Genomic DNA, 25,162 nt, shown 5'->3' with positions numbered 1-25,162 from the left:
ATATGTGGGCTAGGATTAAAAAATTGTTTTAAAAAATAAGGAAAACTGATAGATAAATAATAAAAAAAATTATTATAGAATAATAAGAATTAAAAAAAAAGTTAAAGGGGGGGGGGGGTAAAGTTTTATTTGATTTGATTTGATATAAAACGGCAGTCACACAACCTTCTGACACTGTAAAACCCTCATTCTGCCCTGCTGTTTTGTGTATAGGGCATAGGAGAGTGTTTTCGTAGCACTACAAAAGTCAGCAGTGACAGGGAAACTGTTTCCAAGGAAATAACCAGGTAGAAACGTCATCTTTTTATGGATTTTTATTCAGTGCAATGTTTGGAGTGAATAAAACAGCCAGTAACTGGAGACATCAGGTGCTTGTCGATGACCGTGGTCTGCAAAGTGGAGGCAGGGACCACCTTTAGATGCTTTGCACACACTGGGGAGGGAATATTGCCTGAAGGGAGGATCGCCACTTACTTTATACCCTGATCGTTGCACGAAAATGGCATTTAAGATGAGATTGTGTCTTGACACAGAAACATCCCTCCTCTTTTTTTGATGTCATGTTATAGAAACCCCAGCATAACTCATCCCTCACATTTATAATTACAGCATTACAGTACTGCCTGTAATTCATGTTTGTGAGATTGACACTGAAAACATTAACAAGAGGCTTATAGAGTAAATATCAAGTTAATTAAGCATAAATTGGGGAGGATGCTGAATGCCTTTTCCTGACAAAGCGGTAGTCATTTCCTCAAATCCTGAGTCTGCACATTCCCAAGTGTGGACATTCCTGTGACTCCCTGCGTCTCCACGCACCTCGTCCCGTCAGTTAACCCTCACCAGTCACTTCCACACATCCTTGGACGAGAAGCAGTTGAAACTAATGGTCCCAAATACTTGGAAGTATGAGACTGTATGTTTTAATCAATCTTTTATTGCATGCAATTATAAAAGCACAATAAATCAGCAATAAAAGAAAAAAGTTATACAATTATAGCTTTTCCCAAAAGGCTAGTAAGTTATGCAAACAATTGTAGTCATCAAATTTAAGGTTAGAAAGTAAACCGAGCTAAACAGTCAGCACTGCTGTAGTTTTTCATTTTATTAGTGCTTTAAAGTATAAATTGTACTAAGGCCAATTGTAGTTAAATATTTATTGTTGGGATGAACCTGTCCGCTGATGCTTTAATCATAAAAAATAAGAGATGATTTGGACATGACAGCTTATCATGAGTATTTTTGTCGTGTTTTTGAGGACACCACATTGATGACAGGTTTGCTGATGTGAATTAATTTGAAAACAGAAAGAGGGGTGCCAAGTGTCACTCCCTCCCACTGCTGCGTTACTCCCATGCTCAAACTGTCAGCCTCATTTGGCAAAAGCACCACTGACTCCAGCCTCTCCGGCCACAGAGGAAGGATTCATACGCTGTTAACCCCAGCACCTCCAGCCAGCGTGGAAACCCCCTCAAGCATCCAGCCCAGTTACCCGTCAAGAATGTCGCCCCAGAAGGAGAGGGGAGCGTCAAAGCCGGGCAGAAGCCCACGCCAGAGTCAGAGACCTCCGGTGGCCGGCCAGACCCCCGCTGCAGCATCTGTGAGGAAGGAGAGGCTGCAGAAGAAGAAGCCAGAGGCAGAGATGGAGCAAGAAGCTAAGGGGAAAACTACCGTGGTGGACATAGACAGTGTTAGAGATGACGAGGTCAAGGAGGAGAACTTGGGGCTTTTGGAAGCAGCAGGACAGGAAGATGGTGAGTTGAAGCCTGGATGGTTTATTTGTATTTATTTCTAATCATTCTAGCACAGGGGTCGGCAACCCAAAATGTTGAAAGAGCCATTTTGGGCCAAAAACACAAAAACACAAATATGTCTGGAGCCGCAAAAAATGAAAAGTCTTGTATAAGCCTTAGAATGAAGGCAAATGGCGAAATGTCGAGAAAAAAGTCGAAATGTCAAGAAAAAGTTGAAATGTCGAGAAAAAAGTCAAAATTTCGAGAAAAAGTTGAAATGTCGAGAAAAAAGTCAAAATTTCGAGAAAAAGTTGAAATGTTGAGAAAAAAGTCAAAATTTCGAGAAAAAAGTTGAAATGTTGAAAAAAATGTCAAAATTTCGAGAAAAAAGTTGAAATGTCGAGAAAAAAGTCGAAATTTCAAGAAAAAGTTGAAATGTCGAGAAAAAAGTCAAAATTTCGAGAAAAAGTTGAAATGTTGAGAAAAAAGTCAAAATTTCGAGAAAAAAGTTGAAATGTTGAAAAAAATGTCAAAATTTCGAGAAAAAAGTTGAAATGTCGAGAAAAAAGTCAAAATTTCGAGAAAAAAAGTCTAAATGTCGAGATTAATGTTGAAGTACAATCTTGAGAAAAAAGTCGAAATGTCAAGATTAAAAAGGAAAGGAAAAAGGAAGAAAAAAAGAAAAAAGAAAAAAAGAAGAAAAAAATTAAAAAAGAAGAAAAAAAAGAGAAAAAAAGAGAAAAAAAGGTCAAACATTTTTGAAAAAGCTCCAGGGAGCCACTAGGGCGGCGCTAAAGAGCCGCATGCGGCTCTAGAGCCGCGGGATGCCGACCCCTGTTCTAGCATGTTTGTTTCCTGCTGTTGTTAAGTTCTATAATAACATAAGTAGATCTGTTATCTAAACCATTATTATTATTACTATTATATTACTGCTGGTTGGAGTTCCTCACACGGAGCATTGTGGGTTTCTGCAGGTCTGAAGCAGAGGAACCTGGGAGTGTTTGAATGGCTGCTGATGGTCTTTGTCCTGGCTATCGTTCTCCTCTTCCTCCCTCTGTCCATCTGGTTCTGTGTTAAAGTATGAACTGCCACTTAAAACCAAACAGAGATCAGACACTGTACAAAACAATCAATTTATTAAATGAATCTTCAAAAGAAGTTTTCTGAATTCATTTAAAGTAAAATAGTTTAAAAAGTGCTGATAATACTAAAACATGTCATCACTCAACTTGAGCTGGAACGTTAATGTACTCTTAATTGTAAAAAGGCAGTAAAAACCCCAACAGGAAATAAAATGTAGGGACAAATGGGGCTTTTATGACACCATTAATCGATCTTTTTCCACATTAGATGTTACACCAGAGAAATTGACAAAAGCAGACCTAATTACGTTGTACATCAGCTAAATGCTTAAGCAATGAATGTGTCCCGTTCATTTGTGCCGTCTAACAGGAGGCTATGGTTTTGATTCACAGGTGGTGAGGGAGCACGAGAGGGCCGTGATCTTCAGACTCGGTCACCTGCTGCGGGGAAAACCCGGCGGACCAGGTCAACACAAATCACTTACTTTCAGTTTATTTAGCTGAACCTCTGGAGTAAAAGGTCATTTTCACTTTAAATAAGTAGGAACATCTGCCAGTGGGATTTATCTTCTTATTACAAGCAAAAAAATCTTGTTCCACTGGCAGATTTTTCTACTCATTTTAAGTGAAAATCTACTTGAAACAGGTGAAAATGGTTTTTTCCAGTGATGAGTCTTGTTTTAAGTGTAATGAGATTTTTTTTACTAAAATGAGACATTTTAACTAGAAATAAGACAAATATTCTTGTTAAGATTTTGAGTTTTTGCAGTGATCCATTTTACTTATCCTGTGAAGGACAGAATCATATTGATACGTTCAGAAAACAGTTTTTTATTGTTGTGTTTTGATGTATCTGATGTAAGCCCAGTGGATATTTAAAGCTTGTCATTCCTGCAGTATTTCTGCAGGTGTTTTGGTCAGTGCTATCATTTGTAATATATTATATTATTTGTAATCAGCACAAATTATCTGACCCCATATGATAAAATCCACCATCCCCCCTGATTTTATTTTACAACTCGAGTACTGTTTATAGGTCACAGCTTACTAAAAACAATAAAAGCATGGAGGCCTTATCAATAATCCTCTTTTTGTTTCTTCTTCTCTTCAGGCCTGATTTTCCACCTCCCTTTTCTTGACGTGTGTCACAAAGTTGACATCCGACTCAAAACGCTGTTGGTTCCTCCTCATTCGGTTAGAGTGACTCTCACGTGATCAATAAAACAAAGCGGAGTGGACTTCTAATTCCTCACATGTTTCTGGGCAGGTGGTGACGAAGGACCTGGCGAGGCCGGAGCTGAGCGTGGCGTGCTACTACCAGATAGAGAACGTGGCTCTGTGCAGCACGTCTCTCTTCAGCCTGACCCCGACGCTGCAGAGTTTGGTCCAGGCAGCGTCCAGAGACGCCGTGGCCCAGCACACGTCCAGCAGGATCCTGCTGAACCGGCGGAGGATCGGGGAGCAGATAAGAGCAGCCGTCGACGCCGTCGCCTGTCGCTGGGGCATCAGGGTGGAGAGGACAGACATGTAAACGAGAAGAGTGATGCCAACTGTTGTCTTTTAACTCACTTTTTCCTTAAAGGAGCATGAGGCAGGATTGAGGCAGGATTTATGAAAATAATGTGTATACGTTTTAAGTTTTCTAATAATGTCAGATGAAGCGTTCCAAACCAAAAAGAATGAGCCTTCTAGCGTATCTCTCCGTTGCCTTGAACAGGCTGTGTGCTGCAAAATGTGCTGCAATTCGGTCCCGAATTTCCCGCGCTGTCCTGCGGATGTGACGTCACATGACGCTGCATGCACGTTCTCCCCGTTCTCCCGTGCCGGCTTCGCTGTTGGCTGCAGTACCCCCGACGGCCGTCGTGGCGAAGGGTGGCGCTAATGAGTCTCATTTCTTAAAAGGAGCCTCATGCTCCTTTAAATCGGTGTTGAGATTTGTGCTGATGCTCCTCTACTGGTTGTGTTTGATCTTTCTATCAGAGATGAGTTCACGTTTCCTGTGGAGTTACAGCAGAGTCTGGCTGCAGAAGCTGAGGCCAAGAGACAACAGCAGGTGAGAGGAAGGAACACTTCCAGGTTGCATTATTTAATATCTTATCACCCAGATTTACCGTATTTTCAGCACTATAAGGAGCACCTAAAAGCCTTTAATTTTCTCAAAAACCGGCAGTGAGCCTTATAATGCAGTGCGCCTTATAAATGATAATTGCGGTAATTTCTGCTACTGTAGTCAGGGGGATTGTGGGTAATGTAGTTGGTGTCGCCAAAGTAATGGCGCTAAAAACGTCAGGAATCGTCACAGACGTTCAAGACAACAGCAGCGACGCTGACTCGCATAATGGCGACTTTGACGAGACGGAGCAAAGCTGGTTTTTATTTTGTTAATAAAGTTTGACATATGGTACTTTTCTTCTTGTTTTTTTTTTTTGCATTTGCTGTAGGATTTTGTAGGATTTCCTGTAGCGCAGCTCCATCAGGTAGATACGTAACTCAATCCCAGCCACTATAGTACAGTATTTTACCATATATTTAGTGCGCCTTATAATGCGGTGCGCCTTATATTGCGGAAAATACAGTACTATGTTTTGTTTTTTTATTGGTAATTTGCAATACAATACAAGCTATGCGCCTATTTACTAATGAGGCATACTGATGCCTGAGCAGTCTGGACAGAGGGGCTGTTGGACCCTAAAGCATGTTTTTATCAGAGTTTCCTTTGTAGATCACAGAAATAGCTGAGAAAAGTATTTAACAGATTCATGCAGAGCGAGTTCTAAATCTTTGTGCTACAGAATTCACAGCTGACCACGTAAGAAAAGTGTGACGTCAGTCACCCTGAAGTGGGATGGGGACCGTGTACAAAAGAAAGAAAGAGATTTAAGGAGAAAGGTTTAATCTAACCAAACAGCTGTTAAATAAGTTCAAAAGGATTTTCTTATCATCGATCACGTCACTGATCTCTGATCCTCTCTGAATAACAAATATGAATGTAATTAAACTGAAACGGTGAATTTTTATAACAGAAATGGGAGGAAAAAGGTCTATCCATCAAAGAAGACCAGAGAAACGGAGAATACCACATCTAATTGCTTTGAGACTGTATTATTAGCAAAATTACTTGCATTTCAAAATGCAGGTAAACAGCTGAGATCCTTTGTAAACCTTCAGCAGGTGAAAGCTGCAGAAAGCGAGATGTCAGCCTGGGGCGGGTTTAGGAACTCCCTCCGTCACCTCCAGCCTGCCCTGGTTCTTCCACTTCCTCCAGATCTGCTCAACATGAACTCTGACCTCCCTCCTCTTCCTCCTCCTCCTCCTCCTCCTCCTCCTCCTCCTGCTGTGGAAGAAGGAGAGACGGCCTTGGCGGGGCCACTGACAGATTCATCAATGATGTGAATGAATGTTAACTGCTCAAATGGTAGTTATCATCGTCATCTATAATTTATTTAAAAGTAGTAAAAGGTATAATATGAGAAAGTGACATTTTTTTATGATAATTTTAAAAGATCTGTTGGATTTGGTGCTATCAACATGGGGCAACAAAAGACTGAAAAAGTTGTGCTGTGAAAAATAAAGGAGGGAAGTTTCATGTAAGAGACATGGCCAATGTAAACTCCCAGACCCTAAAACATGAGATATGTAAAGTGTTGACAACTTTCCGCTGCATAAGATTGTATAACATTTTGGGATTTTATTATCTATAGCCGGGGTCTTCAACCCGCGGCTCCAGAGCCGCATGCCGTTCTTTAGCGCCGCCCTAGTGGCTCTTGGCCTTTTCAAAAATGTTTGACTTTTTTTTTTAATGTTTAATTTTTTTTTACCTTTTTTTTTCCTCTTTTTTTTCTTTTTTTCTTCTTTTTTCCTTTTTCTTCTTTTTTTCCTTTTTTTCTCTTTTTTTCTTCCTTTTTCCTTTCCTTTTTAATCTCGACATTTCGACTTTTTCTCTAAATTTTGATTTTTTTCTCAACTTTTTTCTCGACATTTCGACTTTTTTCTCGAGATTGTACTTCAACATTAATCTCGACATTTCGACTTTTTTCTTGACATTTCGACTTTTTTCTCGAAGTGCAAATGAAAGAAAAAATCTCCCCCCAGTTATAACTAATATAGAAACATGCAGCATGTGTTGACTTCATTCTAAGGCTTATACAAGACTTTTACATTTTTTGTGGCTCCAAACATATATGTTTTTTGTGTTTTTGGTCCAATATGGCTCTTTCAACATTTTGGGTTGCCGACCCCTGATCTATAGTAACTATTATCATGAAAAAGCATCTCCATACAAGAGACTGATACTGAAAGACGATATAAACTGTTTGGACCCCTAAGCAGCACTGCATTAAATATTATATTTATACCTATTTGCAGGGTGAAGTGGTTCTTTCTGAAATGTGTAGATATATTGTCCTCGTAGCTACAGAAGAGAAAAAGTGCACATTCCGACGCCGTGCACTGAATGCATCTGTGGATATTGTGACAGCCCCCCCCATATAATACGTTGCTGCTAATTTAGGTTGCAGTAGTCAGCCATTCACGTGGCCCAACAGTCAATACTTTATGCCATTTTTTAGACAGGACTGAAAAGATTATCCAACCACTGCAGTTTGTGCAGGGGTTGCACATTTACAGTCGGTATAAAACACATCTGAGCTTTATCACTTAAGAATATCTGAGCATTTAATGTATTTAAACTAGGCCACTTATCTAAACGGCGTATTTCTGTGTTATGTAAATGGGGCTTCTACAGTACAACAGTAGTATAAAAGTATGAGGTTCAGGCTTAATAGATCACCTCCTATTGTTAGATTCAGCAGATATTTTAAACAATCATCCGTGTGAAAGGTCTAGCATGGCATCATATCCTGCCTGGTCATTCAGGACGGACGGCGAGCTGAATGGTCAGGCTGAAAAACTTGATCTTCTAAGATACTGTATGTTGCCTTGTCTTCCTATTTCAAGTATTAAAATACAGGAAAATGCGAAATGAATTATCTGCTTACACCTAAAATTCAGTCCAGAACACAACAGCAGATCTGAACATATACAGTAGGTATAAAGTACTGTACCACAAGGTCCAACAAAGCCACAGAAAGCCATTATGTAGATAAAGTGACATTAATTCCTGAAGAAATAATTGCACATATAGGACAATGTCTTATTAACTTCCACTGCAACTTCCTAGTGGTAGGTCGCTATCGCTCTTTAATGATCCTTTCTACTTCTCACTCTTTCTCTTTTTTTAAATGTCTGTGTACATTTCTGAAAACTTGTGAGCTAAATAGGTTTAAATTAATAACAACCTTATATCATTTCTTCTTCTTGGTCTTTTTCTTTCTGTTTTCTGGATCTGGAGTTGATTCTTTTGAAGGAGCTGGTAATGTTGCTTTTGGTGATGTTTTCTTTTTCTCTGAAACCCACACAAAAAAAACATGCATCACATTTATGCATGTACAGTATACTATAATACAGTACTGTGTTACTGCCGTTGTTAGGCCTTTACCTTTAATGCTCTTGGGCTCCACATGGGGGCGACACTGCTGTTCTCCCTCCAGGTCTTGAATCCTGTCCAGTGCTGCCTTCAGGGCGTCCTCAGCATCCAGGGCTCGCTGCTCGGCATCCTTTACTCGCACCTCAGAGTCCCTGAGGAGCAGGAAGTTAACGCGTTAATCTGTGAACATAGGCGGCCTTACCTATGTTTCAACCGTTTCAGTTGAAACGGGCCCCGGCCACCAGGGGGCCCCCAACTGACTGACAAAAAAATTAATGCGCAAGGAAGACACAATAATAAATCACTACCCGCCATTAAACTAACCAGCTAACATCCAAGAAACATGAAACGAACATACCAGAGTGGTGCTGAAAAGCGAAAATGAGCAGATATAAAAAAGAAAGCTGTGAGTAGTGTTACCGGCCAGCCCGGTCCCCTTTAAGACGGTATCTGTGTTCGGGTGTGTGTGAGATGTAGTGGGTGCAGCGGAGGAGAGAGAGGGAGATGCAGGTGTGCGCGTGTGGAAGACCGGAACACGTTTTTAGTTAGGCTACTTTTTCAGTGTGTCCTCCGTTAGTTTCAGTCGTTGGCCCTCAAGCGTTTTGTTTGCTCTTATTACATGTTTGTAATAAATGTGCGAGGTTGCACGGACAGCATTTTTCCTCCGTCCTTTTTTCCCTTCACTTTCCCCGGACTCCTAACACCGGTTACCAGCAACGAGCCAGAAACCGTATTTAAATACCAGCTCTCCCAACTACGGTTCGGAGATAGGACTGGACTGTCGCAGCACCCTGGGGTGTCGTCTAACTGCTTCAGGGGTGTTGTCAAAAAATTACCTATTCTGACATTTCATATATAGCCTAAATACGCGACCATACGGGCGCCGTGTGGAAAGGCACCCTCGGTTTTGTGTCATTTCTGTATTTAAAACACGGCGCACCGACCGTAAAGGCGCCGTCCACACACACACACACACACACACACACACACACACACGCGCGCGCGCGTGCCGCAGAACACACAAGCACACAAGTGTGCGTAGCCTATTTAAAAATAGAGCTGGAGCAAAACTTTGTTTGATTGCACTTTATTTCAGTTTTTACATTAATCAAACCCATCGAAGTCTCATCCTCTGTTTCTGCATTAAAGAGCTCCGCTAAATCAGCTGTGCCAGTCCCAATTTCCTCGCAAGTACGGCGCGCTTCGCCGCGTACGTTACGGCGTAGCCTCTGCGTCGATTTAACGCAGAACCATAAATCAGGCTTTACTTTGAACGGCCGGCGTGAAGCCGGCTGGAAAAGTCTCTTTAGGCAGTCTTTCTTTTAAAAATCACCATAGTTTCTGTCCATCAGCGTGGCAACCAAGCACAGCAGTGAACGATGACTTCTACTTTGGTGCAGTTATCGTGTTGAAGTTATTGATACAAAATAAACGGGACTTATACTTTACAGAGCGATGCAGTGCGGTTTTTAATTATATTTTACTCTGGGGTGTCGTGAGATTTTATTCACTTTTGAAAGGTGTCATGACTGAAAAAAAGGTTGAGAAAGGCTGTTTTAGACAGATTATTAATAGGAAAGCAGTGAGAATGCACTTTTTTTCTTAAAATGCTGTCCTACACGGCTGATTTTGTGCCCGCCCTTAAGCCTCGTGGCTCGTGCCCCCTCTGAATATTTGTTCTGGCGCCGACCCTGGGACTGTAAATTAAGAAAGGTAACAGTAGTCTTTCGAAAGTGACCTCTTTCTTTGGTCCAGCATCTGCACCGACTACAGCAGCGGCTGCCGCCCACTCTAACACCAACGCAGTAAACGCATCCATGCGTCACGCATGGATGCGTTTACTGCGTTCTTTCAGCTTATAATGCGTCACGGACGCAGGACACATAGCTGGCAAATATAGTAATAAATAGGGCCCCATATTAAATATTGAAACGGGCCCCCTGATGCCAAAGGCCGCCACTGTCTGTGAATAAACTGTGGCTGTGTGAATTTCCCAAAACACCTACGTATGTATGTCCCTAGTCTCCCTTCTGATGTGATTTTAAACTATGACATTCCTCTTAGCAAAGAGAAAAAATATACTTTTATAATGTTTGGCAATGTTAAAATGTTTCTATATTTATATACGGTAAAGACAAAAAGTTTGGACACACTTCCCCATTTGCACTGTATATATATATATATATATATATATATATATATATATATATATATATATATATATATATATATATATATATATATATATATATATATATATATATATATATATATATAGGGCCTGATTTACTAAGATCCAAGAATCCAAGAATGCTTGCGCAATTGATAACAGGTGCAAACCGCAGTATTTAAATGAGGTGTTGCGTGTCTCTTACGGTTTGCGCCATGGAGAGTCTGGATGGAAAGCAGGATAGTCGCAAGCGCAAAATGAAATTTGACAAGTTGCAGTTAGAGTTATTAGTGGAAGAGGCAAATAAACACATTCATGAACAACAGCAAATAAATTTAAACATTACCAAAAGAAACGCAATATGGGAGAAAATCTGCGATAGAATAAATGCAGTTGGTAAGACAAAAAGAACGGCAGATGAGGTTAAAAGAAGGTGGCAAGATATAAGGCGAAGAACTAAAGAAAAAGTGGCCTTTAATAAAACTTGTGCAACCATTTTTAAAATAGCATGCAGCAGAATAAAAACTCTCTCTCTGCGTATTCTTTGATTTTGGCGATGTCGTCTCCTTGCCACAATAACAGCAGCCATCGGTGCGTAATTCTGGGCAGATTAGCACCTTCCTTTCGAACGTATTAAATACAGACGCAATCACAATCCCCGCAATTACTTTCAGGCTTGGTAAATCTCATTGCGTGTGGTAAATGAACCTATTTGCATTTTCCCCTCCCAGTATTTAGCGATTTCTGGCCATATTGATTATTCATCAGGGCAAAAGTACTAAATGAACAGCGTGTGCTATTTTGCTCATTTGAGAGGCGCAGTCCTCTTTGCACGCTGTTAGTAGATCAGCTTGCACATTGGTTTGCAGGTGATGTCAAGTTTGCACACGTTTTTACGCACGCAAACCTTTAGTAAATCAGGCCCATAGTGTGTATAGTGTGTATACAAAGGCTCATCTGTGATATCGTATTTTCTTTTGAAGAAATTAGCAAAATATCACAGAATCTGACATTTTTTCAAGGTGATATAATATGTATGATATAACAGTATTAGAAATATTCAGAAATGATACTGCACGGTGAGACTGTAAACTTACAGCAGTTCCCGCTGTAGCATTTCCACTGTGGTCAGATTGCTAAAAGCTCTCTGAGCTTCTTCTGTCAGCGGAGACACGACCATCTCATCGGTCTGAAGACAGACAGATGATCAGACAACAGTTCACTTCCATTAAAGTCTCACCAATAAAACTGAGAACGTGTATGATTTAACTGTCTGACCCCTGTCAAGTGCACTCGGCTCTCCCCCAGCTTCTTTTGAGTGATGTCTCCATCAAAGCCCATCAGTTCCACCACAGGGCTGTCACGAACCGTTAGCTCCTCCTGCTGGACAACAACACCAGCCTTCATGTTTACCTCGTCCGCCTCATGCAGCCTCAGCAAAACAACAGGAGGCTTCCTTTGATGCAAGACCTGCTAATAATACTGATGATTATTACTCAAAGCTCCACAGTCTTTTTCAATGTTGATGAAAATAGATTTTCTTTGAAAAACTTCTAACGCCAGAATATAAAAATACTCATCAATAATATAATAAATAAGTTCAATGGATTGACCAAAATCATTTCTATTTGACATATTATAATAGGAGATAATAATGCAATAAACTGGAAATTTTTAATTGTGCTCTATTTGTGTCTTAACAATCCTCTCTTGTGTACAGCAGTTTGTTTCAGCGATGATTCTGAGGAAATGCTTTATAAATAAAGTTAATATGGTAAGGAATGGTCCTTTCTTACTACACATATTCAGCTGATCAACTTTCAGGAACATTCAAGATTCCCTTCAAGCAAAGAGTATTTTTCCAAATATTAAAAGGACTTTAGTAACGATGATGCACATTTAAAAAGTTGTAAAATAACAAACCTGACTTGGCGTTGCCTCATGCTCATCTCCGACCTCTTTGACTTCTTCTGTTGTACGTTCTGGTGAGGCATCTTTACTCATCTGTTAACACACAAACACACATAACAGCAGATCAATAGTTTGTGTATGAATTATCATTTCTATTAATCGGCTAACTGATATCAGTGTCAAACTAATAAAATAAATCATTGCTGCTCTTATCGGGTATCTTCAAGAACAAATGGTAATCTGAGCATACTACGAAATCCCTCACACTGCTAATTTTCTGCTTCTCACTTTCTATGATTCATAACAAGGTCTTTGACTTTTCAATGCACCATCATGTGTCCCAACGAAGGCAGAAAATGCATCTTAGTGGCACGATGGCCCCATGTACCTGTAAGGCAGGGCTGAGGATGAGCTGGCTCCAGCGCTCTCTGTCTTCACTCATTTGAAGCAGATGAGCCTCCAGATTAGCTCTATTCAGCTCACACAGCTCTTGGTAATACTGGATAATACTAAGAACAGATTGTAGATCAGTTGACAGCTCACATTATCTGCTTCTGCAGAAATGCATTTTCAACTAAAAGGGTTTTTTTCATGACAAAAAAGTTCTAATTAAGTATATATTGTCAATAAAATGCAGCATCAGGACAACGTACTAACACACCTGCTATAGTCTTTCTCCTAACATTAATTTTAAGTGACTTTCTGATTTAGCTTGAGCTATATCATCCATAGTGACCAGATGAACAAGGATCATACTTTTAGTCATTTTTACGTCACATGAACATGATAGATTTGTCAGCTTGACTAAATGAAGTTAATTTCACTGTGATGACACACTGACCTGATCTGAGTCTGTCTGATCGTCTCAGCCATCTCCTGGCGAAAGTTCTGCTCCTGACTGCAAAAAAACTCTCTAATTGTGGGCATTAGCCTGTAAAGTGAGGACAAAGAAGTTATTTTCAACAACTAATAATGAGTGCTAGTATTTGAACTTGTTGCATTTATATTTCTTGCACATGGTAAAGTAACCCGGTAATCTGACCCGGCTCCACATACTTTGTTAGCTGCTGCATGGATGTTTGAATGCGGCAGATTTCCTCAATGAGCCGGCGATTCTGAGCCCGCTGTGCCACCGCCTCGTTGTATAAAAACATCAGACGGCGTAGGAACTTATCCAGCAGATCCTGGTAGTGCTGTCTGGACAAAAATCAAGAGCTCATGGGAAAAGGCCTTATGGGTAATTACGGGGAAAGATTTTATTATCACAAATCCAAAGTATTTTATACTGTTGAAGTAACATAAACGTTAATGTTTTAATTATTCTTTATTTTAAGATGACAATTATAATTTTTTATAATAAAAAAGATTGAATGGGTAAGGAAATGACTTTCAACAACCACTAAGGTTGGTCTGTTGGCTGCTCACCTGATCTTGGAGAGCATTTGTCCTCTCTCAGCACAACCCAGACTAACCTGCCTGATCAGTTCATAGAAAAAACTGTTGTAGATAGTCTGCTCATCCTTATCTTGCTGAAGCAAACCTTCCAGCTGGTAAAAAAGTAATATCATTACATGAACTAGTTATTTTTATCCTATAAGTTCCTTGTTGAATACATGTTTATTTCTAATACAGATAAACATCGAAGCATCTGCTGTAGTGTTGAAAGAAATCGTGAGTGTAGAAAGAAAGCCATGGACATAATTGTGATGATGGCATATTCATCTGAGCAAAAGCAGTTTAGGAGTAAATGAATGCAGCAATGCACTTTTATTTGAGCCCCAGAAGCACAGAACCAACCTGGGAGAGGTCAGTCATCTCACCACTCTGCCAATCCACACTGGCTTTCTCCAACATGTCGTCCATAATCCTCATCAGTTTCACTGCTTCCAGTCTTCCGCTGGGCCTCCTGATCGCAGGAGACACACAGAAATCTACCTTACAGTCGATTTACAGCAGCATCCAACCCCTTTCATCAGGAAGGTCCTCCCTAACTGAAGTACTTGTTTTTAACAATTGGATGCAATGTTACCAAATTTAGCATAATTTTTTTTTTCAGTTAAGACTATTCAACTAAAGTCTGTCAGAAAATGTGATTAACTCACAGTGAGGGAAAAACCTGCAGCTTATCTTCTTCATCGTGCAGCTGCACCGTAAATGCACTAAGGGAAAGAAGCAGAAAGGTTGTTTGAAAAACTTCTCAACTTCTACTATTAAATGTAATAATATGAGGCAGCACAATGAGCCTGGGAGGAATGGACCAAAGCACATGAAACAGACTCACTCTTCATAGAACTCAAGGAAGTGCATCCCTTTATTTTCCACAACGTGATATTCTTCTGAGATCATACTCTGAAAGACAGAGTGGCCACAGTTATCACCACACACAGTAATTATAATAATAATTCAGCTGGAGCCACTTTCTTCACAATGATGGACTATGATCAGAGGTGTCAAGTAACAAAGTACAAATATTTTGTTACCTTACTTAAGTAGAAATTTTTGTTATCTATACTTCACTGGAGTAATTATTTTTCAGACAACTTTTTACTTTTATCTTTTTACCTTATATTTTCACGCAATTATCTGTACTTTTTACTCCTTACATTTTAAAAACAGCCTCGTTACTCTATTTCATTTCGGCCTTTAAACAAAAAACTATCCAGTGAAATTGCTCCATCCGGATAGAGTGAATTTAGTTGTGGTTGTTTCAGATGTTCTTGTCCAGTTTTGTTCTTAGATCCGTTCCCTCAGATTCCTGCAACTAAACTTGGATGTACATTCCAATAAAGGTTAGGATAAATGATAACATGCCTCTGAAGTTTGACTTTTTGCACCATTACAATACTTATAGGCAACTAGTCATCATATCTCCTGCTCTCTGAAACACATGTTAATGCTCAATAGTACACATATATGGTTCTTTAATATATTTGCATTATACTAAGATGCATTCATTTTCAATGGCTTTTGTCCTTAATGGCTTTTTTCCCCCCTTACATTACTTTTACTTAACCAGTACTTTTATACTTTTACTTGTGTAAAAAACTTGAGTTGATACTTCAACTTCTATAGCACTCTTAACCTTAGCCCGAACACAAGGCTAAGTCCAAAATTCAAAGTTTACTGAACAAAACATGGACAAACCAAGATCATTTTAAAGGACTGGAGAAACCTGGGGTATGATGGGTATGACACAGGCGAAAACAAATACATAAACTAACAATAAACACGTGATAACAAGGCGACGGCACGGAGTATGACACAACCTTCCAAATCGATGAGTATCTCCCCTGAACTGAGGCAAGTAATCACTTCTTGAATGCAGTTTTGTGAGACAGAACCAAAAAAAAGGGATTAAAGCAAATAAACATTTACAAATGAAACTGGAAAAGCAGAATGCAGACGACACAAAGTTAAACTTCAACCCAGAAAATGAATGTTCATGAATGTTTTTACCATGAAGGATTCGGTTAAAAAAAAAAAACTAGCTGATTTGACTCAGCTCACCTGTCTGTCACCATGGCAACTCCTGTCAGTCAGTGGTGGGAGAGGCGCTATCTTACTCTGGTTGACCACTTTATCACACAGGAAGGAAACATCTCTACAAAAAAAAAGTGAATCTTTCTGATATCAAATTTTTCCCTATTTTCACTTATCATATATTGAAAATCTGTTCTTTTTAAAACCGCAGTTATCATTTCTGACAAAATTATAATAAATAGCTCTTGTGTTTGAAAGTAAATTTATAAGATAAAACATAACTTCACTGACCAAGTTCTACATTCATTATAATTTAGTTAGCTTAAAGTGATGGTATATTTGTTTGTGTCTTCTTCATACAACTGACCTGCGGGCTCCTGCCAGCGGCGTCGGCTGTTCCAGGAGAAATTGGTATTTCTTACGGCCAAGTGGATGGTTCCAGACGGCATCTGGACGTCTGAACCCACATTCCTGAATACGAACACAAATCAAAAACAACAGAGACAATTAGAAGTGTTTGAATAACAGTTTAAACAGGTTAGCCAGCGTAATATTATATTTCTGATACTGAATTGTCAGTTGAGTTTTTTTGTTAAGCGCCCTGAGACTTTTTTTCACACTGGTGCTCACTAAAAATGTAATTTAACTATACACTTTTCATTTTTACTCAAGAGTAAATATCCTTTTTGGTATAGTTAGGTACTGTATACTCTGTAACTTTTATTGCTTTATTGTATAAACCTATAGTTTTAGCTATTAGAATATATTTATAGTGAACTTTTTTTCTCTAGCAAATGAATGTAGCTGAAAAAAAAACACTTTTTTTCGTAGTAGCTTTCACTGTTTACATGTTTCACAGTCATTTTAAAGAAAGTGAAAAAAATATGATTCCTGGTCAGTGCACATGTGGGGAAAAGGCACTTTTAGAGAAAACGACATGTGCCAATAAGTGTAATTTGATGTTGTAAGAAAGAAAAATAAAGAAGAGCAGTTGTTGTAATGTTTAATCTGTCCCCCTGTACCTATTTACCCCTGAGCTAATAAGACTAAGACTTAGCATTGACTCGTATGCAATGTTACTGTGCCATATACAGAAATGGGCCCAGTACCTTGCAGTACTGCTGGTGTACAGAGCTCTGTGGGTTCCAGTGGACGGCGGAGGTGAGGCTGATCAGGAATTCTTGTGGGATGCCTGAATGTTTGAGAGGAGGCAGTTGTTTCCTAACACCCTCTGCTGAGACCTGAGGAGTCACTTTTGCTACTCAGACAAACAAAAACAAATAAAAATGTACCATTACAGATTATGACTGTAGTTTTTTATAATATATAATATATTTTTATAATATATAATTGCATGACAGGCACTCTCTGCCTCAAAATAACCATGGAAAAGGATAGCAAATCCTTCCAATAAGGTGACATCCTTCCAAAATTCAACAGGATCATGATATTCATGATATCAATCATAGACATCATATTCTCTAGAGGAAATGTATGTACTGTAGGTAGTTATTGAACAGCTTTCACTGACCACAGAGAGCATCTTGTTGTTATTAGTCTACCATTTCTTTTTTGCAGGTTTGCATTCTTTATTCTAAAAAATGCAATATGACAGAAACACTTTCTGTTCCTTCTGTTATAATAATAATAATAATAATAATAATAATAACAATTATTATTATTATTATTATTATTAGTAGTATTATTATTATTATTATCGTTATTAATAATAATTATTACTATTATTGTTATTGTCATTATTATTATTAATAATAATAATTTTTATTATTGTTATTGTCATTATTATTAATAATAATAATTTTTATTATTATCATTATTAATAATAATGATAATAATAATAATAATAATAATAATAATAATAATAATGCATATTAATTCAATTCATATTGAAAAGTGAACATTTACTTGATTTGACAGATAAGATAATAGATTTAATAGTTCAACTGTCACGTAAAGTTAATATGAATAATTTAAAATCACCTGTTCGTCTGGGCTTCGACATTTTGGACGCACGACGAGGAAACCAACAGAGGTTTGTGACGATAAGACTCTGCAACTTTCACCAGACCATGTTAGAGAGAAGATGTTGTTTTTGTTATGAGGACAGCTGCGCTTCAACTGGCGTCAAGCGTCGCTATGGAAACGCGTGACCGCTCAACGACCACAACAGAGGTACAGTCAAAGATCCTCTATACACTATTGAACGTCTCTGGTACAGTTTCCCTTATTTACATTTCAATAAAGGTTTAGAAAACTCTAAAATAACTGTCAACCACTTCCAAACTACAACTAGTTGCTCAGAATGAATCTGATCGGCCGATCTTTGACAATGCAATGCTGTGGACATTCCTGTGTATGTAATAAAGACAAAAATAAAACATAAAAGGGAATTAAATCACATTTATTTATTTTACACGTTTTCAGGAAATTCCCTATCCCATGTTTCGAGAAATATATACATTTCTCTCGTTATTACATCCATCCATCTCTCTGACGTGCTCCGAGTTTGCTCTCGTTGTCGCCTCTACCCTCGCGAGAACTGCCACCCAGGCTATAGCAGGTGGCAGTTCTCGCGAGGCTTGTACCAATTCAGTTTGGAGAGGCACAGGAATGCTTTTTGAAAATTATTTTATATCTTTCCCATTCAGTAAAACGGCGGATAGACTTCCTACAAACAAACCAGGGTCATTTTAATTTTGCATGTGTCAAAAAAATGTATTAAAAAAATGACTATTTGTACATGTATTACGGTCCTTTTGCTGCCACTTCTCTTCATGGCTTCTGCTTCTGTACAAATGGTTCAATCATTAAATATTTATGACAAAATGTTAGGTAAGTGTTAGTAGCAGAGGCCATCAGGTTTCATCCTTTTACAGCAACTGACAGGAGCTTGAGTTACATCAGTAGTTGACTCGTAGTGTGTCAAGAGTCAATCAAAACCTTTTACAAACTGTTGAGGGGGAAAAACGTGTTATTTATGTAATAACCTTGGTGAATGAAGAATACCAAAATCTCAGATGTCTTTAGGAGGTTTATTGTTATTTCTGCACAGGAAACAGTCCATGAAGCTGAACGCGATCATCTACTGTATTTGTGTCATGCAAGCATAAAAAACATGAAGAGTAGCATCCGTTTTCTTTCTTCTTATTTATTGAGCTCCTCTTCTAAACTGTTTCATTCTTCTTGAATTTCATTGATCAGCCTGTTTCTGTTTTTATCCAGTTTCTCTATTTCACTGTTAATATTTTCCCCCTTTTTCAAGTTATTCTTCCTCTCCAGCAATTCATCCATCTCATTATGAACTTGCAGCATCTTCTCTTTTTGCTTTTTAATGGTTGAACTGCTGCTCTAATGTCTCCCTCTCCTTTTCTAGATGTTTCCTGTGACTGTCAATCCCCCAGTTTTTTCATCTGTGTCTACAGACTATTCATTATTGATGTTAATTGTTTTGCTAATTCCTCCAATTTTAGATTTGCTTGCTCTCTCTTTTTAACACTATATTTATTTACATTGTTTTCAATTATTACAACAATACAGTTATATCTGTTAATAAAATGTACAATAAAATAGAAAAAACAAAGAAAAAACACACAAGCATAGCAGACATAAAGATACTGAGACAAAAACAACATAAAAAAAACATTACACACAAAACTAAAAAAAAAACAAAAAAGCAAAACAGAATCCTCCGTACATTATCATTCAACAGAATCATCCAGTACAAGTCCCAATGGATTACTCCTCATAAAACGCATGAACTGTCCCCAGATTTCCCAAAAGTCATCAGATTTCCCTTTCATGGCATATGTCAATTTCTCTAATGCAAGAAGATTTGCTTGTTCTCTTAGAGATTTCTGCATCTCCAAGATTTTCTTCTCTTCTTCAATGAGTTTCTTTTCCTCCTTTAAATCTAAGGATTGCGGTATCACTGTCTGGAGGTATTGAAGGCCTTCCAACATTTCAATCTGTATCTCATTCGATTGTCTTTTCTCCAGCTCTAATGTCTCCCTCCTTTTCCAGTTGTTTTCTGTCATCCTCCAATTTTTTCACCTTCTGCTGCAGATGCTTTTTTTTTCTTCATTTTAACCTTGTATTGATCTTTCATAGATTTCTCCATCTCCAAGGTTTTCTTTTCTTCTTCAAATTGTTTAATTTTCTTCTCTAAATTGAAGATCTTCTGCAGCATCTCTGTCTTCTCTGTCTGGAGTTCTTGAAGACCTTCCTCCATCTTAATCTTATTCACTGATTTTCTGTTCTTTTTGTAGTTCATCTCTCTCAAGGTCCAATCTTTTCTTCTCCTCCATCAAATCCATTTTCTCTGTCATTTTCCCATTTAATTTGTTCAATATCTCTTTTTATCTCTTCAAGTAACTTATTTCTTAAGTCAGTGGATTGCTGCTGCAGCTTCTTTATCTTTCCCTCAAGTTCTTCACGGTCTTTGAGTCTTTGATGTCACAGACTTTTCTTTCTTCTTTGTTTCCAGCCCTCTTTTATTGTTTTCTTATCTCCCTCTACAGTTTTTCCTTCTTGCTGAAGTCTCTTTCAGTTTTTTTTGTGTTCCTCCATTTCCATTTTAATTAGTTCCATTTCATTATTTTCTAAATCCAGATTTAGATCTACATCCAAGTCCTGTTTTCTGCTTTTGGGTTGCACCCCTGATTCTCTCTTTGAACTTCAATGGGATCATCAGGGATGTAGTATTGAATCTCTTCAAGTGTGGTCTCAAATGCCACTTTTCTTCTAAGATTTTGTCAGGAAGTCATTTCTATAGTTAGGTTAAGACGTTACTGTGTCTTGCAGAGGTGACTCACAAGTTGCTTCTCAAGGAAAGATTCTGAAGGCGGAGAACCACCGTATTTATAGCCTGCGCTGACGTCATCACGCGTCATCATTCTCTGACGTTTAACATAATACATTGATCGTCATGGTGACCAGTGGATGAAATGCCATTTTGATTTAATCAAGGTAATGAATAGATATTACAGTATAACTAATACATATAAAACTTATTTAATTATTATTAAATGGCTATTGGTTTACTAAAAATGGTCATGGGGTCAAGTTACGATCAGTGATTATAACTTAAACGCATTGTCGATGACTATACATTGTTTGAATTGGTTAATGCTATTTAAAGAAGGTATGATTTTGTATTGTAAATGCATTACATCTAAATGTTTCGGAATGACTGTAACCTTAATGTGAGTGTCAAAAGGAGCACTGGTCTTATTTGACAGAAATCTAGAATATATATTTTGTAGTAGAATTTCCTTTTTTTTTTTTTTACTTTTTTTTGTTTCTTTTCTTTTTCTTCTACTACCTCTTTAGGTTTGATTTTAATTTTTTGTCATGTATTGTATATTATGTGTCGGACCCCAGGAAGAATATCTGCAGTTTTGCTGCAGCTAATGGGGATCCAAATAAAACTATAAACTATAAACTCAAACAACGTCACATGACAGGGAGGCAGCAGCTCAGACGGTAGATCAGCTCGTTCAATGATCGAAGGATTGGCAGTTTGACTCCCCCAGTCATGTGTCTTTGTGTCCTTGGGCAAGACCCCCTCCTTGGCTCCGGGAGGGCATCGCTGCTGTGTGAATGTTTATGGATGCTCCGGTGGTGGTGGGAGGGGCCGGTGGTGGTGGGAGGGTGTAGCAGGACAGCTTCGGTGATAATACTCTGGCTGTATGTACACTGATCTAATCCTCCGGTCAGAGAAGACGCAGCAACTTCTCTCCTCCTAAGATTAATTTATTTGTAGTGCACGGTAGTGTGTGCATGTTTGGTTTGTGATGCCTGCAGAAGACAACAATAATAAAAACAATATTAATAATCATTAACATACAGTGTGTAGCGTCAAAGTCAAGATAAAACAAAGCCTGCACTGATGGTCTTAAAAGGGACCTATTATGAAAAACAGGTTTTCTCTTGCTTTAACATATATAAAGTGGTCTCCCCTCAGCCTGCCAACTCAGAGAAGGAGGAAAGTTCCAAATTCTGCAGTGTCTGTACAGCCGCCCGGATGAGCCATCCAGTGTCATGTGGCTTCTACGAGCCGTTCAGATTCTGCGCCCGTCGTTATGTAACGATGAGCGCGATTTACATAGGTTAGCCTCCGATGCGTGAAACCACGCCCACAACTAACTCCCCCGGCCGGAGCTTCCGCCATTTTTTCGTAGCGGTGTATCGCGTCATTCAGGCAGCCAATCAGCACAGAGCCTCATTATCATAGCCCCGCCCACTCAGTATCCTGCATAGATAATGAGGTTAGAGCAGGGGTCGGCAACCCAAAATGTTGAAAGAGCCATATTGGACCAAAAACCCAAAAAACGAATATGTCTGGAGCCGCAAAAAATGAAAGGTCTTGTATAAACCTTAGAATGAAGACAAATGGTGAAAGGAGAAATGTCGAAAAAAAAGTCAAAATGTGGAGAAAAAAGTCAAAATTTAGAGAAAAAAGTCAAAATGTTGAGATTAATGTTGAAGTACAATCTCGAGAAAAAAGTTCAAATGTTGAGAAAAAAGTCGAAATGTTGAGAAAAAAGTCGAAATGTCGAGATTAAAAAGGAAAGGAAAAAGGAAGAAAAAAAAGAGGAAAAAAAGGAAAGAAAGAAGAAAAAAGAAAAAAAACAAGAAAAGAAAGAAAAAAAGGAAAAAAAGAGAAAAAAGAGAAAAAAAGAGAAAATAAAGACAAAGAAAGAGAAAAAAGGAAGAAAAAAAGAAGAAAAAAGGGAAAAAAAGGAAAAAAAGAAGAAAAAAGCAAAAAAAACAAGAAAAGAAAGAAAAAAAGGAAAAAAAAGAGAAAAGAAAGAGAAAGAAAGAGAAAAAAAGGAAGAAAAAAAGAAGAAAAAGGGGGAAAAAAGGAAAAAAAGGTGAAACATTTTTGAAAAAGCTCCAGGAGCCACTAGGGTGGCGCTAAAGAGCCGCATGCGACTCTAGAGCCGCGGGTTGCCGACCCCTGGGTTAGAGAATGGGAAGATAAAGACATGGCTCAGAGGCTGAATTTCTAATTTATTTAGCAAAAAACAATCAAAAGCTTGTTTTTAAGACATTCAGGGCCTGTTTAAAATAGGTATTAGATGCCATAATAGGTCCCCTTTAAGTCGTTTATTGTGCCTTTTCTTAACTTCATAGACCAACTTGAGAGCTAAATCAAAATCAAGCAAACAGAAGGCAAAACAATACATTAACTTAAAATCTGTTAGCACCAAAAGTTATTTCATAGAGATAGTGGACTCTTAGAAGTACCTGGGTGTTGACCTGAACAAAACACTGGACTGGACCATAAACACTCAGGCACTTTATAAGAAAGACCAAAGCAGACTCCACCTGCTGCGCAGACTGAGGTCCTTTGGAGTGAGGGGTGGCCTCCTGAGGACCTTCTATGACTCTTTGGTGGCCCGCCCATCATGAGACTGTCTGAGCCCTGGAAAACTCCATCAGCGACCGGCTTCATCACCTGCGATGCGTCACTGAGAGGCATCGCAGGTCCTTCCTCCCCGCTGCCTTCAGACTCCACAACCAGGCCTGATCACAGAAGCAATGGACAATAACAACATGTGCAATATCAACATGTGCAATATCTGTCTACCTCACCAACATCCTAACTGCTTTTTTTTTTACACTGTTTCTCTTTCTTTCTCGTACTGCACTACTTTTATTTTCATTCCAATGTATATACTGTCTATTTTTTGTAATTATATATTTTTTACTTTTTTACCCTTTCCCTCCATGTGTGTGTTGAGTGTACTGCTGCTGCAAAAAGTGAATTTCTCCACTGAGGGATGAGTAAAGGACAATTTAATCTAATCTAATCTAAATTAGAAATAACACAATTTAAATAAACTTAAAACTTTTAGCAGCAAATAAATAAAATACCTTGTTGTGACTGGAGCTATAACCCCTGCTATAATCTCCCCTTTAGTCCCGCTGCACTGTTTACCCCTTTTAGTCAATTTCTGTTTTTCTTATCTTTTCAAAATAAGAGCACATTCAAGTTAACAGGAAATAACTAAATAAAAGCAGATTAACAATATAAATGAAAACTGCACATGTGATCCACTGTATACTGTGCGTTTGGGCCCCAAACTGAATATATATATCCACAAAATATCCACAAAATGTATATATATATATATATATATATATATATATATATATATATATATATATATATATATATATATACATTTTGTATATATACATTTTGTCATGTTCATCTGTCCTCAAGCGTAATCGTCAGGCCAAAAGAAAAAAAGACAACAACGCCATCTTCAGGACAAACTTAAAATTTTGATTATCAGCAGGGTTTTCAGCAACAGTTACACTTTGATTCTTGTCCTCAAAGACACACACTTGACCTGAATGATTTCTTCACAATAAAACATTAGCGGTGGGAAATATTACCTGTGTTTTGGATTCAGGCCGTAAAGTTTGTGGTCAAATGCTTCATTTGGCTTCTTCTCCATCATCCTGTTGCTCCATGTGGGAAACAGCAATTAACATATGAACTTAAATTCTTATCCAAATACTAACTCAAATTACATTTAGGCTCCTACATATTGTTTTGTCACTGTAGCTGTCAAGGCCCTTGAAGATCAGCTGTTGAGTCCAAGACAAATTACCACAAGTGGGACAATAAAAGTATATTCAACTGAATTGAATTGAAAAACCCCACTCCCTTTCAGACTATAGGATTAAAGTAGAGCACTTCCCAACGATAGCCTGTTTTATTACCTATCAATAACAAATCAATAACATGGTCATGTATTTATTATTAATTATAATGAACTATAATGAACCTACATTTATTTTTTAAATAAAGAAATGTCCAATTATATATCATTAATTATTGTTTAAACGTCATATTTTCCATTTAATTAGTCATTAATTAATGAGTTACTTTTTTGTAATTCAGTTTTTTCATCTGTCGCTGCTCCTACACTGAAAAAAATAAATCTAAGCGCATTTAAATATAACATATTTAAATCTGTGATATTAACAATTAAAAATGAAGTTTGTTGCTTTACATGAATACATCTAGTTTTGAACTTAATCTGCATTTGTTCAAAAAACAAGACATTGTGCATTTTTTCCTTAACAAGCAGTATTTATGTAATTCCAGGCAATCTTTTCATTTACACACAAACAACAAGCAATGATCTTGTTGTATTTACTTTTCCTTTAACAATTTTAATCTATTGGGCAGATTGACCAACGTTTAGATGAAACATGCTTTATTTGTTTTATGTAGAACACAACAGTAAAAAATATCTTGCTC

The 25,162-nt window shown here is 38.1% G+C and overlaps 2 protein-coding genes across 2 annotated transcripts; one reads left to right on the top strand and one right to left on the bottom strand.

The window, feature by feature from the left end:
- Positions 1-1,354: 1,354 nt before the first annotated feature.
- On the top strand, positions 1,355-6,124 carry nphs2 (NPHS2 stomatin family member, podocin; the record flags this gene model as incomplete). The annotated part of the gene is made up of 7 exons (XM_061738996.1): positions 1,355-1,754; positions 2,708-2,811; positions 3,209-3,281; positions 3,927-4,009; positions 4,083-4,342; positions 4,796-4,868; positions 5,984-6,124. Coding segments are annotated over exons 1-7 (1,134 nt in total), but the record flags the coding sequence as incomplete, so codon positions are not given.
- A 1,994-nt stretch (positions 6,125-8,118) lies between these two features.
- axdnd1 (axonemal dynein light chain domain containing 1) lies at positions 8,119-20,110 on the bottom strand. The gene is given in 16 exon segments (XM_061738995.1): positions 8,119-8,219; positions 8,313-8,452; positions 11,568-11,659; positions 11,749-11,940; positions 12,394-12,474; positions 12,770-12,890; positions 13,223-13,312; positions 13,438-13,578; positions 13,807-13,928; positions 14,179-14,287; positions 14,484-14,540; positions 14,663-14,730; positions 15,871-15,982; positions 16,229-16,332; positions 16,971-17,119; positions 19,933-20,110. Coding segments are annotated over 16 exon segments (1,857 nt in total).
- Between the last annotated feature and the right edge of the window lie 5,052 nt (positions 20,111-25,162).

This window comes from Cololabis saira, chromosome 13 (genome assembly GCF_033807715.1).
Source record: "Cololabis saira isolate AMF1-May2022 chromosome 13, fColSai1.1, whole genome shotgun sequence".
Classification (NCBI taxonomy): Eukaryota; Metazoa; Chordata; class Actinopteri; order Beloniformes; family Belonidae; genus Cololabis; species Cololabis saira.
This window is presented reverse-complemented; position numbering and strand designations above follow the sequence as displayed.